General features: G+C 36.4%; 2 protein-coding genes across 2 annotated transcripts in view; one reads left to right on the top strand and one right to left on the bottom strand.

Annotated features, from left to right (window-relative positions):
• The first annotated feature begins 229 nt into the window (after nucleotides 1-229).
• Nucleotides 230-14,910, top strand: part of LOC122074762 (probable sphingolipid transporter spinster homolog 2) — a 53,657-nt gene continuing 38,976 nt past the window's right edge. Inside the window, exons 1-6 of the mRNA XM_042639723.1 lie at nucleotides 230-511; nucleotides 3,592-3,723; nucleotides 4,378-4,479; nucleotides 5,619-5,723; nucleotides 5,861-5,936; nucleotides 10,674-10,748. Coding sequence (XP_042495657.1) covers nucleotides 372-511; nucleotides 3,592-3,723; nucleotides 4,378-4,479; nucleotides 5,619-5,723; nucleotides 5,861-5,936; nucleotides 10,674-10,748 — 630 coding nt within the window. The 5' untranslated portion in view covers nucleotides 230-371. The remainder of the gene's footprint in view (nucleotides 512-3,591; nucleotides 3,724-4,377; nucleotides 4,480-5,618; nucleotides 5,724-5,860; nucleotides 5,937-10,673; nucleotides 10,749-14,910) is intronic.
• LOC122074763 lies at nucleotides 13,684-14,224 on the bottom strand. The gene is made up of 2 exons (XM_042639724.1): nucleotides 13,953-14,224; nucleotides 13,684-13,880 (listed from the first exon to the last, which is right to left on the bottom strand). The coding sequence occupies exons 1-2, from the start codon at nucleotides 14,206-14,208 to the stop codon at nucleotides 13,747-13,749; spliced, it is 390 nt and encodes a 129-aa protein (XP_042495658.1). The 5' UTR covers nucleotides 14,209-14,224; the 3' UTR covers nucleotides 13,684-13,746.

Below are 14,910 nucleotides of genomic sequence, written 5' to 3'. Positions count from 1 at the left end.
GCATCAAAATCCAATGTTCTGTTGCACTACTGGATAACTTCTTAACCCCAGATTATGGTGAGTGACGGTAGAAATTCAAGTTTCCTATTGCTATACCATCTCTAACAGCTTTCCTATTGGTGGGCTTAAGTCTCCTGATCCCTACTGTACATCACTGGCAAGCCAGAGAGACTCCTCTCTGCTCTCCTGCCTTTTATAACGTTATAAAATATTAGAAGGTAAAGAAAAAGTAGTCAAAAACTCCAAGAAGCAAAGAAAAGACAAAGCGTGAGAGACGACCAATTCTTCAGGTTCAAGGGTAAGGCGAAAAAACCAAACCAAGTCTCTTCTAAGGCTTGGACGGGTTTATATATCTATCTGTAATCTATCCAATGGGAGAAGAACCGTCAAAGACGTCAGAGTCAGAAGAACCAAGCGCCTCGGCGGTTACTCCCATTGATTCTGCAGCAATGGCGGTGGGGTCTTTAAAGGAATCATCTGCAACGAAGCCTTCATGGTTCACGCCGAAGAGGTAACTTTTTCTTCCCACTATGTTTCTTACGATTAACAGATTTTCTGTTTGTTGGAAGCTGTCGAAACCCTAGTTGCTAAAACTGTTGTAATTCGTTAATTGTGAAAAAGAAAAGCCGATTACTGTGGATGGGGCACAATGGTGGTTCACATGCGTTTGTAGCTTCTGAGATTTAATGGATTTGCTATTTATGGTTGTGGGGAATGATACTTTTTGATGGCAGAAGTCTTTTCCTGGATTGATAGAAGGAGCGGGATGGTTAGGTTTTTTGAGATCGTTGAACTGTATGGTTTGATTAAAGTGATGAAGGCTACCGATTTAATTGGCTGGGAATTTAATTGTCTCTGTGTCATAGATTACGATCATTAAGACTTTTGGGGGTAACGGTGGGGCTTGGAATGTTCAAATTGTATTTCATAATCTGGGGGAATTGCGGATAGAAATTATCCGCAGCTTGCTGGTTTAATTTCTTTATAAGTAGAACACATTTTTTCATGCAAATAGTAGAGGGGAATTGAATTGAAATATATTACATTCTCGAGGAATTCATCGCTACTCTTAGGTTGAAAGGGGAAAAAAAAAAAAGAAAAGAAAAGAAAAGAAAGCGAAGAGAACATATTATTCTGTCTCTTTTGTTGCCACTATCAAGCCTATTTATTAAAGAAGCATTCTCCAGTGTTTGTGTGCGTATGTTGCATTATGCAAAAGTATCACCCCCTGTTTGGCAAGTTAAAAGGATTTCTTTCTTTTTCCCCCAATAAAATGAGCGATAATTTATATGTGGTTAAGGTGAAAAGGGGAAGTGTTCTATAACGTAGTGCCTTTCTCATTGCTCACAGTTGTCAATTTAGATTTTAGGCCTTCAATGACAAGCATATAGGGGTAATATTCCATTTATTTTTTGGATGTTGCTAGCTTGGAGGTGCTCTATTTTGATGCACCTTGAGTACTTCATTCTATAGCTCCATTTACATTTTTTCTTTTATGAGACTGGTAATTTGAACTTATAAAATTCAGATCAGACTTCGTGTCAACCTATTCCTTCCTCTTTCTCAGTGGTGTAGAAAGACATGGATCCCTTCCATTGGATATCAGGCTTCTTTTTCTCAATCTTTATTGTATGCAGAAAGGTTTTATTTTCATGAATTAAATTTTAAAATTTGAAGTTTTAATGTCTAAGCACTACTTTCTTTCCTCTCTATTGGATGCCAAACTTCATACTAAACTTTTATTGTGTGCAAAAAGTGATTTATATTTTATGGGGGACCCTTTTTTCCCCTTATGAAGACATAGAAAGATTACATAGGAAGAGCCTAAGTGATGCAGGCAGGGTGAAAGATAACATGCTGGTTTGGGCCCTAATCATAGATTAACAGAGCAGAAGTTAAAAAAAGAAGGGCATACGTAGTGCATGAAGCTCCCACCACTGCGGGGTCTGGGGAGGGTCATCATGTACGCAGTGTTACCTGCGCTTCGTGGAGAGGCTGTTTTCAATCTTGCACCTGCGTCCACTAGGTCACAATGGAGCAACCATACTGTTGCGACGAGGTCAACCTTGTATTAACAAAGCAGAAGTTTAGTAGCCAATTAAGAAGATAAACATAATTCAGATCTGAAAACGTAAGTCGTCAGGATGCTTCTCAAATTGCCATTGAGATTGATTCGCAAGTCGGCGATGAGCTTGAACAATGTCAGAGGACACGAAGTTCTTCGGAGTTGCAGGTTGTTGAACACAAGAAGAATGATTTGGGGGTTTTGGTGAGCAGGGTATAACAGTAAGTTTACCCTACTTAGAAAATATAACCCGATGAGTCACCACTTAACCCTGAACATCTAACGGAGTGGACCTAATTGTAATAAGGTCATCAACATAGGGGAGGTTTGAGTAATATTTAAAAACTTGGGGGTGCAGTGAGTGTCGGGCATAATACAGGGGAGGTCTGTGTAATTTACCCAAAAAAATGCTGAGTAGCCAACTAATGCAGCAAGTCTCCTCATGAGTAAACTTCCCCCACTAATGGAGCGAATTTTGGCAGTGAAGGAGGAGAAAATGAAGGCACACTTTAGTTGTCACTCATCCTACCTTAAAATGAAGGAGCAAATGCATTCCATTTCTGGGACTAATGTTTTTTTTTTTTTGTTACCCGTTGAGAGGCTTTAATAGGGAAGAAATAAGAGCAAGAATATGCTGGGAACCTTACTTTTGTTCTTTGTTTTATTTATGTTGTCATACCACAATTTATGTCCATTACATGGCAAACAACTGTCTAAGTTGAAAATCAAGAATTATCTTTCTTCCTGAAAATAATGATTGTACCTGTTGATGCCTTTAATTAGTTTTGCACATTAATAGCTTTCGTTTGCCTTTAGTTAATATGGTTGTCAGTATAAGTTCTCCAGATACTATCTCATATATTATACATTTATACCCTGCACATTGTCTAATAAAATATCAAAATCTCAATTCTCACCTAGACCTGAGAATATGGGAATTACCGTTTCCTCCTTACAAAAAGTCAAATTATGTTATATTAAAAGTAGGCAAGGCACTCCTCACAAAAAGGGGGGGGGTCCCTAAGGAAGACATCACCTGGGCTGCTTCTGAAGATTTCATTATTACTCGAGTAGTTGAGCTACAGAGTTCCTATTTAACAACCAGCAAAGTTCGGTAGAATTCTTCCTGCCACTAGCTTTCACAACTCCAATGAAGGTCAGTGGCCGAGGTGCTACATATTTCTTTGCTCTGTCTGAAGTGGATGCTATTGCAGTCTCTAGTTTAGTTTACTCAAAAATGTTGTTTCTGACAACTTAAACCAAATAACTTTTTGCAACTGAGGTATTTGGATTTGATGTATGTATGATAATAGATTGCATAGGAGAATAATGTTTTGGAAGAATAATGGCTATTGAAACACTCAATGTTTTCAAAAGCTATTCTAATATCATATATATATTTTGGTACTTTGGTAATTTGGTAATTTGGTAATTGTTCTAATATCATATGAGTCCTGACATTCATTTTGGCTTACATGTTCAGTTGTTTGTGGCATACAGTAAATTCATTATTGTTCTTTTTGCAGGTTACTAGCAATATTTTGTGTAGTTAACATGTTAAATTATGTTGATCGAGGAGCGATAGCAAGCAATGGTGTGAATGGGACTATCCGGAAATGCACAGACGGTGGTATATGCACTTCGGGAAGCGGAATTCAGTAAGATATATTTGGAAGTTCCTTTTTTTTTTTTTTTTTTTTTGGTTACTCAATACTTTCTCTTGCTATTGAAGAGACCAAACTTAAATTTTTTGCGTAAGCTCCCCCATGAATTCTTTCTTTCGTTCCTCTCACATGATAGACAGTGAACTATGATGATTCCTTATGCCTTGTATAGTATCTTCTTAATTTCCCATTGTTATATTTTCTATTAGTGCAAGAGAACAGGATTTCATGTTACCTTCGAAGCAAATTTGAGATATAAATTGATGCATGGTTACCTTACTAGCACTGAATTTAGGAAAACAAGACCAGCAATTCATTACCCCTTGCTTGTGGTTCATAGATTAAGTATGTGGGTACGCTTGTAAGATGATAAATTATCCATGCTATTTTATCATAAACCAGTGCTAATGCGAAACTTCTGATTTATGTTTCACTGGTTGATTGCACTGTATTTAGAATTGGACCCTAGACTTGCCCTTCGAGTGCCCTCCTGAACAGGCAGGTCAATAAATTTCATAGGTGATCTCTCCTATGAAATTTAGCATTGATTGCCCACTATATTTTTTTTATGTTGGTTTAAGTAAAAAATTTTAGTTTCTCTTAGCAAATCCTGCCTTTAACTTCTTATCATTCTACTGCTTCTTACAGGGGAGAATTTAACTTGAACAATTTTGAGGATGGCATTCTATCTTCTGCTTTCATGGTTGGACTTCTGATAGCTTCCCCAATATTTGCTTCCCTGGCAAAGAGGTAATGTCCTCTCCTAGTGCACCAATAACATAGCTTCCATGGCTCTTAAGCGTTATAGAGGTAATAGCTATTACTACTTAACAGTATCTTTGTTAAAACAATCACTGGAAAAGGGGAAAATGTAAAAGAATAGATAAAAAATAATGCATTTTGACATAGTTCAAGTAAAATCTCTAATAGTGGTGTAGAACTCCAAAGAATTGTTGTTAGAACAACCTAGCTGTAGGCTTGGTTTACTTTTGGGCCTGAGTAGTGGGCAAGGCCCGAGGTCTCAGTTTCGGGCATGGTTTTTGTCACGCCCGAAACCAAGATATCTCGAGATCTCTTCGGAACCTTGCATTTTTCCCCAGCAAGTTTTGGGGTTGGGTTTCGATGGCCATATGACCTAGTTAGGAGTCCAGCATATTTTAGACCTTCTAAACACAGTGAAAACATTATTTTTTAAGAAATCAAAACCAAAATGGTACTTCAACTTCGGACCCTAGGTTGGTAGTCTATGCTATATACAATCTCTAACCTAGGCTATTCCACACAATCTTTAGTACTAATAAATAAGCATTAGGAATTAAAAGACCTTTTTTTTTTTTTTTTTTTGGTGTTTTCCCTTCTAACAGGTAAAACCACTTGAAACTCACATCGATTGAAAATACTTCTTTATATGCACTTTTTTTGTACCAAAACTGGTAATTCTGTGGGAACACAAAAACAAATCGGCTTTGCGAAACCCGTTTCTACTCTATTTATGTTCCTTTTGAACAAAAGAACATGGAAACACTCCCGTGGAGTGTTACCAAATGACACCTTATTGAGTAGGGTTATGGAAGTAGTTGACATTATAGTCATTTTTCTATTATTTTATTGGCTACATCATGGTACATCCTTTTTTATTTCTCTGAGGTTTCAATTTAAACCCTAGGTTTCTATGTGGATTGGTACATTTGTAGATAAAGAAAACTATGCTTTCTTTACGCCAGAGATGGGTGATTTTGAACCGTCGATACCTCATAGTTTGTTTGGAACTTTATTGTAGTTCCTTGTTCTGTAGCTGAGGAAGGTAGCCGTTTTCAATTGGTAATTGTATTCATTGCTTTTTGTCCTTCTACCTTTGTTTATAAGCTCGTATGAATTGTCTTTTGCAGCCACAATCCATTTAGGCTTATTGGAGTTGGATTGTCAGTTTGGACCTTTGCTGCAGCTGGCTGTGGGTTTTCACTTAATTTTTGGTCCATTACAATATTCCGCATGTAAGTTTACTAAATTCTATTTAACTTACAGAAAAGCAGGGAGGGGAACGGGGAGAGAAAAAAGAAAGATATTTTATTGACTGTAACTTTAAGTTTCTTATATTAGCTAAAATAATTCTGTGCCGTTTTCCTTTTAGGCTGGTAGGCGTCGGTGAGGCTTCATTCATAAGCCTTGCAGCCCCATTTATAGATGATAATGCCCCTGCTGCCCAGGTTTGTTTCTTATCACTTTCGCTTATCATCATAATCCTAATAAGCCAAAACAAGTGATTAGTTGTGGATTTGTTGATTTATCATATGCAAACTATGTCACCTAATAGCTTAAGAGATTTGTTAGATGCTATATATCATCAGTTCTGTTATACTTTTCATGTTGTTATGCAAGGCGTTCATGCTATATAACTTTGAAGAAGAATGAAATGCTCTTTTATTATTTTAAATTTAGATATTTATAGCTAATTGTGTTGATGGACAAATGGTTATTTTAATGTATTGTTAGAGCCTCTTAAATGTGGAATGCTCTTGTGTAAACACACAGTTCGGCCTGTTGTGTGGGTCTCCTCAAAATGTTCCTTTGTGCAATCCTTTATTCTGTTAAGGTCAATAAGCCCTGAATGATTGCTAGGTTCAGGTGATTTGTGTATTCAGAAGGGTTTGCTGTTTCTAATGAAAAGTAATCTTATGGTTTTTGTAGATTTTTATTTTATTATTTTGCATTCATATTTAATAACTGTTGGGGGTGATGATTGAAAAATGGAGATCAACTCCTTTTTGGATATAGAGAATAGTCTTTTAATAGTACTCCTCTTTGGTGTTCAGAAAGGAAGAAAGTATAATTAAGCAAAAGAGTTAATAGTAGATATTATTCCTGGAAATTAATTGTTCATAATGGAGCTCAATGTAATAAATAGCTATTTTCCTGTCCAGAAGCATAGCGTACACTAGTTCCTCCATGTGTTTAACTCTATTTCACAGGAGGGAGAGGAGAGATAGAGTCAGACACAAAGAAGTGCTAGCATACGCTATGCAGCCTGGCAGAGTTCTTTCTTCCTAAATATTTAAAAGTTGGACAGGCATTGAGGCATAATGTAGTTCTAATCTCGAATTAGAAGATCCTGTGGGAGATCAGCTTGTGACAGTATCGTAGGTAAGGGATGAAATCAGATATTCAAAGAATTTAAGTAATAGAGGATCAAGGGATCAGATTCAGCCAAAATTCTGGTCAAAGGCTTTAAATTGGATGGGAGAATATAATATCAGAAGTCAGACTTGTTTTATGGTCAGATCGTTAGGTTTTGAAGATTCCTAAAATCCTACTTGAAAAATGGTTTCCTAAATATGAGAATCGATGTAAGTTTCAGACAAATTAGGATTTCAATGCCAAATGACTAGCCTAATGATAATTAGAAATCTGAGATCAGACTTTAAAAACAGAACTTCAAAATTGATTGAACTTAAATCATACTTGTAGTAGGAAAACAAGAAATCAGTTTCAAATTTGAATTTTGAAATTGTAAGAAGGTTCAGAGCAGAAACCAATTGTTACATATGGATGCAGAATTGAAATCCAATGGTTAAAATTGAAGGTTTAGAAAATTCCTAGTTAAGAGTAGGAAAATCAAGAAATTTGAAAAAAATATGATTATTTTTTTGCTAAAACAGAATCGGAACTAGAAATTGATAGAAAAAGAGAAGAGAATTGTGGAAACTAACCAATATAAAATCATATTATTTGCTCAAAACATCCCCTATTTAACCCTACGTGTAACTGCATCACTGGATTTCTGTGGAGCATAGTTGTCAAGTTGTCGCCTAGGCTTCCAGGAAGTTTTGTCTGGATTTGCATGTTAATCACCTAGGCGATGCCTAGACGCCTTGTAGGTGTTGCCTTAGTTTTTCACCCCTAGACCACCTTGGTGTGCCTTGGTGCCATGACAACTATGCTGTGGAGACCCTCCCATTTCATCGGAGAGTATTTTATTTGTTCTATTGGATGTGGTAACTGGTTAATGCTCTTGCTGATTCTTTTTAACTTTTATTCTTAGAAGTTCTATCTGCAGCATAGAGTATTACTGTAATGTATTTAAAATCATACAATGAGTAAAGCTGTCTGCAAGTACACCATCACAAAATGCAAAAGCTACATGCATGGGCTCTCATCCAGTCGAGATATTCTTCAATCTGTTTGTAACTCCATTGGTTCACTCTGATGAAATTCTAATAAACCCTTTATCCCCCTTTAATTTGGGATTTCTTGCCTTTTCCTTTTTTGGCTTTTCCTTTAGGGTGTTCTCTTCTTCAGATTTAAGGTCCTCTTATTATCCTCATCTTCTCTATGATATAAGGCCGTGGAGGATGGTGTTGCAGCAGTCATCCTCCCACTCATTCAGTTTCTTCTCTCCCGACAGATTAGGGTTTTCATTGACAAAGAAACCCTGAAAGATATGGAAGATATGTAGTCAAAATTAATCCATATGCAACCTCTGTTTAGGCCTTTTGACATATCATGAAACAGTTGTTATACTTGTACGTCTTGTTCTTTCAACAGAACCTGGATGATAGAAAAGGGGGTGGGTCTTCAAACAATATTTCTTGAGCTAGAGGACTGAATATTTATGACAGGAGGGGCTGATTTCATGGGAGGTTCTGAATGTAGATTCGAAAAGTCATGTGTGGTTCACAGATACCTATTTCTCTGCTGAGCCTCGCGCATTTTTGTGTCTACCTTGAGAATTGTTTTTGAATGAGGAGCTATAATATTTAGATGGCTTGTGAGTAAAGTGGATTTTGTCGTTTGTAAGACTGTGACCCGTGTCCAAAATATCTCTCTTGATGGATCGCAAATACTCAACTCAACTAGGCCTGATCCAGCTAAATGGGATTGGCTACACGAATCTTGTTTCACCAATTAATTATATTCAGGTTCATATTTGCTGTTTAAGTGATGCATGACTTTTTCATCGCTTCTCCTGTCATTTGGGCCTGTTCCTTTTTGCTCTCCTTTATTCTTACCCCAAGTTCATATTTTGTTGCACATTTGCTTGCCACCTTAGGCGACTTCTCTCAACTTGTTGTGGATTGGTGCTACTAAATTAGCTCCAATATTTCTATTTCGTATTTTATCTTTTCTTGTTTTACCATTCATCGGTCTCAACATCCTCATCTCAGCTATGCTAATTTTGTTTCTTTACTGCCCAACCTTTATGCATGACTACTGGCTGTCCAATAAAATTTATCTAAGTTTTGGTGGGATGTGTCAATCTTGCAACCCTCAGAAGAACCTATTAGCTGAAGTGAAAAAAGGAGGATCCCGTGGTTTAAATATTACTCCTCTGCTCATATTATAAGGTTCATGGAGCATTGAATTGGGTGGTATCTATAACCAGGAGAGAGTAACCATGGTTTAGTGCAATCTGATGGGGGAGATAAACAGGGAATCTGTTTGGGACTTCATCGTGCATGTAAAGTGTCTCTCAGATATATTGCTCAGCAAATGGTTCACAAATTAGGGTTATTGTGAATAAATTTATATTTCTAAAATAATTTATATCATAGTTAGCAAAAACCTAGCAAGCTGAGATAGTTATCTTCACTAATTTCCTGTTCTGTTGCTATTTTGCTTCTTCTTCTTCTTCATTTTTTTTTTTTTTTTTTTTTTTTTTTTTTTTTGGGGTGGGGGGGGCTGGCGAGTAAAATTGTACTGATGAGAAGAAAAACACTGCCTTTTCAACCAGGATAGCTATACAAAAAGAACATGGCTCACACCAGACCAGACCCTCTAATTGGATCACGACCCCTTACATTGGCAACAAAGAACAAAAGAAAAGACACCTTCCCTTTAAGAAACTGCAGAATCGCAAAATCTCTCCATCTATCCCACATACAAAAGGTTTTGATCCCCTCTAAATCTAGGAACCGAACACCAACTTGACACCATCCACATGGCCTTTGAAGCTATCCTTTCTATTGCATTTGCTCCTCCTTGGCCACAAAAGTATTGACATGAAAATGAGATATCCATATTAGAACCAGACCTTAGATTCCCGGAAAAGCAAAATCAGTTCTTTACCTAGTATTCAGATCCACATCTAGTAATCTTAGAACCTCAGCTCTTAGAAAAATTGTCTGCTAATCGAGAGAAGTTTTACCTTGTGGAAGTTATCTTTCAATTATTTAAAATCCATACTTGAAACATCGCAACCATACAAAAAAAAACCTGAATTTCATCAGTAAAACTGGATCCACAAATCCTAGCAAATCACTAGGCAATCCCAATTTCAGGAATGTTAAAGAAGGTGAACAATCCAAGGACCTATCAGACCTTGATAATAGATGAACTAACATCCTTTTCAAATGTAAGCAAAGGTACAAAGCACAAACAGGACACAAACATGAAGGGTATCATATGTTACTTCACTTCTAGCTCATAAAATGAACAAGTAGTTTGTCCAAGGTTTGAGCGTGGACAATTTAGCCTTAAGTATTTCATTTATTGCCGTTTTTAGAAATTTTGATAGTACCTCTATGACTGTTTATACAACTGAATAAAGAAGGGGTGGTTGTACAACCAGAACTTTGTGCGGGGAAGAGCAAAGGAGCTTTCCCATATATGCACACAAGAAGGAATCAAGTTTACATACCTTTCTTGTGTGTTTGTGGGGGGGGGGGGGGGGCGCTTGTTGGTACAACTTTCTGAAGATAAAAACACACTAGCCCTGACAATTTGGCATTGGATTTAGAAAGTGCTTTGATAGGTAGAAATTGAAGGCCTTTAACCGAGAAACAGCTCATAATTAGTATCTAATTACCTTGAGTCATTCCTTAATTTATTTGCTAAATGCTTTGGTGTGTGTTTGTGTTTTTCCCTTTATTTGAGTTCATAGTTTGGCTGGTCCTTATAACTTTTGTTCTTTATATAAGTTCTTATGTTATTTCTGGTCATGATGTCAGAAAACAGCATGGCTTGGGATCTTTTACATGTGTATACCAACTGGAATTGCCATCGGCTATGTTTATGGAGGATTGGTAAGCTTAATTTCTTAATCCCTGAAGTTCCTTAGTGGTTTTTTTTTTTTTTTTTTGTTTTGGTCTTCAGCAATTGTCCAATATGGATTCCGAAAGTATTAGGCGTCCCCTTTTTCTTCGATAGGCGACCTGTTACATGAAGAAAATTGCAGTTTCCCTACTATTGGCTTATTAAGGATTTTTTTTTTCTTTCTTTCTATACGGATGTTAATATTTATGGGATTTGGTATGACACAGGTAGGGAAATAAGCCTAATCTCTACTTGGATGGGTTACATGAATTCCCTTTTTTCCATTCCACAACTAAAAGAAAAAAGATGATGGAAAGAAGAGCTTTTAATTGCTCGAACTAAACCTTATGTTATGATCTCATCCCATTTGTCTAAGAATTTTTCTAATGCAATTCCTTTTATGATTGCATCCCATTTGTTTTTAAATACAATGAATACAAAACCTGAACAGCAATCTAAACAAAGAATAAAGTATGCTCTATTTCAAGACTCTTTCTTTTGCCCCCATCAGTTATTTAACGAAGGATGGTTGCTCCTTGGAGACGTGAGTATTTCCTCTTTATATTGTGTCCAATATATGATAAAGCCAAAGTCTTCTCCTCAAGATTATCCGACTTGGGCCTAGGGGAGGGAGATTCAATATGATGATGAAGTGTGTTGATTTTGTTGGGAGAGAAATGCAGATCCATGCAAGGTAATGCATGGGTGGTGAGGTTCTATGCTCTTGCATAGTTTCAAGAGATGGCCGATCTCTTTTTGTTGGTTGGATTGGTGGGACTGATGCAAACCATAATATATAATGCATTGTTTGATCATTTGTCGGTATTGGATTGGTCCACAGTGGATGAACAATCCATCATTAGTCTGACCTGATACCATCTCAAATCCTTAAACTTTGGCCTCTTCACTCCTACCTCTTTAATGGTCCCTCCTTGTTTAACATTCATTTATTTTGCAAGGTTTAAAATTTTGATTTCTTTGGTAATTTGATAGAGATTCAAAGGGGGTGAAGGTGTGCCATATTGTTGGGGAAAACATGGAACTTTCCCTAACATACAGTTTGAGAATTTACTGAAGCTAATGTGAAGAAATTTGTTGATTAGGTGGACTGCGCTTGAAAATTGATCTGGTGTCTTGCAGACAAGCATTCTTTCTTGGATTACATGTTTTCTTTTTGCTGTATATGATGTGCACACCTTTTTATATATACCGAATAATCTTTATGCTGATGAAAAAAATGGAGCTTTTCTTTGAAAGTTAAGAAATTAATAGATACATGATTAAAACACTCCATTCTCAGAATAAAACAGCAGATGACCATGTGTATGTATGAGCATGAATACTATTATCTGCACCAATTCATTTTGATTTTGGAAATCATCTTGAAAATCTATCTGTATGCGTTTAAAGTATCCTTTAGTAGGAGTAGCTAAAGTGGAAGCATATATTTATGTCATTATGTGTTATGCCAAGTTACTGCTGTCTATAGACCTGTGTGTGTATATATGTATTTATTTATATATATATATATATTTTTTTTTAAAAATCAAGTTTTTCCTGTTAATGGGAATTGAAACCAGTCCCTTCCATAGTTGTCACGGCGGCAAGGCGAACCAAGGCGATGGAGGGCTGGCTAAGCGCTTAGGCGAGAAGGCGCCCGCCTTAAGGCGAATAAGGCGCAAAAAAAGACGTTACTATTTTTTTTTAATATATCTATAATATCTAGTATAACTGTATAACAATGATATACTTAATTTTAAATTGCTTGTAAAAAATCAAGCCTTTAAGTTATATCAAAATACAAGAAGCACGACTTTAAGCAACATCAAGGGAAAAAAGTATACACTTTAAGCAACATCAAGAGACAAGAATCAACATTCAACATGAAATTCATATCAATGCAAATTGCAAAGTGATATATTTTCTAACATGAGAAAACACAACAAAAAATAAAAAAATTATTCATAAAAAAAAAGCTATAAATGAAACAAAAGGCATAACAACATATAATTCCTAATGAAATATTATAAATAATATAATATTTAACTATTTAAGTATGTAGTCAGATATACTTACTTCTATGATGCCCAAAACGAGATCCACAAAGTCCATTATAAACCTTGAGTCCATGAACCATGATATTTTAATGTTTAACCCCCTGTCAATCAATACGTATAAGTTAGTGATACTAAAGCACTAAGCAACAAGAGAAACCTTGTTCCTTAATATATGACTCATGACTCATGATAGGTGATAGGCTATGGGTTCCAATCCTACCCGGGGAGAATTAAAAACACCTAATGGAAATTGAGAAGCATAAAAATAAACCAAAACGCTAAACTTTAGTAAGCTTTAAAGTATAAATTTTAAAACAACAAAATAAACCATCAAGCTAAACTTTGTTCTTGTTTAACCATAATCAAGCTAACAAATCAACATCTACTTCTTCTCCCTCCTGTTGTTCTTGACTCATAGAATTAGTTGGCCCATCACCAAAGTCTTCTTCAATATCTTCATCATCACGCACCACATCGTGGACCTTTTCTTCAACTTCATCATCTGACGATTCCTCAATAGTGGCCCTCCCCCTACCACGATGTGTGTAGCAAATATTGGCTGCACTTGTTGATCCTTGAGCCCTCCTAGGTAAATTACGTCCCCCCACCGATGTAGATGCACCAACTTCTCTATCAACATCTCCTCATGTGAGGTCGTCTCCAGGATGGACTAAATCTCTATCTTCTTGCTCCCCTGTTATCCATTCACTACTCCAATTCATTTCATCAAGAATTAATGGATCATAATTGTTGCCCTTTTCCCTTCTTTCTTGGAACCTTGAATGAAGCCGACGATTATATTGGATATAGACTAGATCATTCAAGCGCTGATGTTCTAGTCTATTCCTCTTCTTGGTGTGAATCTGAATCCATAAATACTCTTTATTTAAGTCAAGAAATAGATGTAAAAAGTATAATTACAAACTAATATTTAAAAAATACGTACAAAATCAAATGTGCTCCAATTGCGCTCACAACCAGAAGCGGAGCAACAAAGGCCTAATATGCGTATTGCATATTGTTGAAGCGTAGGGGCCGAAGATCCATGTGTTTGCCACCAAGAGACTATATATAAGGAAAAAATTAGATACACATATTGTTAAATACTTATTAAAAAAAAAAATACTTAGTACTTACTAGGATCCAATGCTCCTTCACCAGCTATCCGTTGTTTAAGAGCCAAACTCCTTGAAAAGCTACCTTCACATTTTCTGTACAATTGAGACTCACGTATGATCTTGTCTTGCACAGTTAAGTCGGGCACCATTCTTTCAATAACTGACATGAATGCATCTTGTATTTTACATGATTCTTCAAAAGGGGCATCATTGATGTAGTCAAAATATTTGCTAGCATTTAGGTAAAAGGCAGCAGCATATAAAGGTCGATCCATTTGGACCTCCCAACGATCATCAATTATTGCTAACACCTTCTTCCATGACCGTTCTTTGTTGGCAAAATTTACTTTTATCCTTTTTTTTGCTATTTCCATTGCCAAATAAACTTCAGGCAATGCAGGCCTCTCATCACCATCTACTAACCTCAAGACAACTAAAATTGGTTGGGATGCTCTTAAGCAATCTAGTACACTGTTCCAGAATGTTTGTGCAAGTATTGTCTCAAGTACTTTCTTACCTGCCTCTGTCTTGGACAACTTAGAACTATTCCAATCATCAGATACAAATAATTGCTTCAAGGCATCCTTGTTCTTGTACAAACTTTGTAGTGTCAAGAATGAGGTAGCAAATCTTGTAACTCCAGACCTCACCAGATCTATTCCATTTGTCTTTTTCCTCAAAGCATCAACAAGTTTGTAATGTCTGTAGATAAAACTTGTCATTGTTTTTGCCCTCTATTGTTGTTTTATAAGCTTTCAACTTGCCAATGTCCTCTAACATGAGGTCCAAACAATGAGCTGCACAAGGAGTCCAATAAAGCTTACTCCGTTTTTCCATCAACATTCTACCAGCTGCAACATAATTAGCTGCATTGTCTGTAACTACTTGTACCACATTATTCCTCCCCAATTTCTTCTATTTTACTAGCTCAAATAACATGTCTGCATATTGAGACTCACTAGATACATGTACAGGGC

This window comes from Macadamia integrifolia, chromosome 3 (assembly GCF_013358625.1).
Source record: "Macadamia integrifolia cultivar HAES 741 chromosome 3, SCU_Mint_v3, whole genome shotgun sequence".
Classification (NCBI taxonomy): Eukaryota; Viridiplantae; Streptophyta; class Magnoliopsida; order Proteales; family Proteaceae; genus Macadamia; species Macadamia integrifolia.
The sequence above is the reverse complement of the archived record's forward strand: the minus strand, read 5'-3'. Positions and strand labels throughout refer to the sequence as shown.

Bases quoted from the DNA above. Each gene is read 5' to 3' on its own strand.
- LOC122074763 (XM_042639724.1), bottom strand. From the start codon at position 14,208: ATGGATCGACCTTTATATGCTGCTGCCTTTTACCTAAATGCTAGCAAA. The intron at 13,881-13,952 runs GTAAGTACTAAG...CCTTATATATAG, and splicing joins TGAAGGAGCATTGGATCCTA to TCTCTTGGTGGCAAACACAT.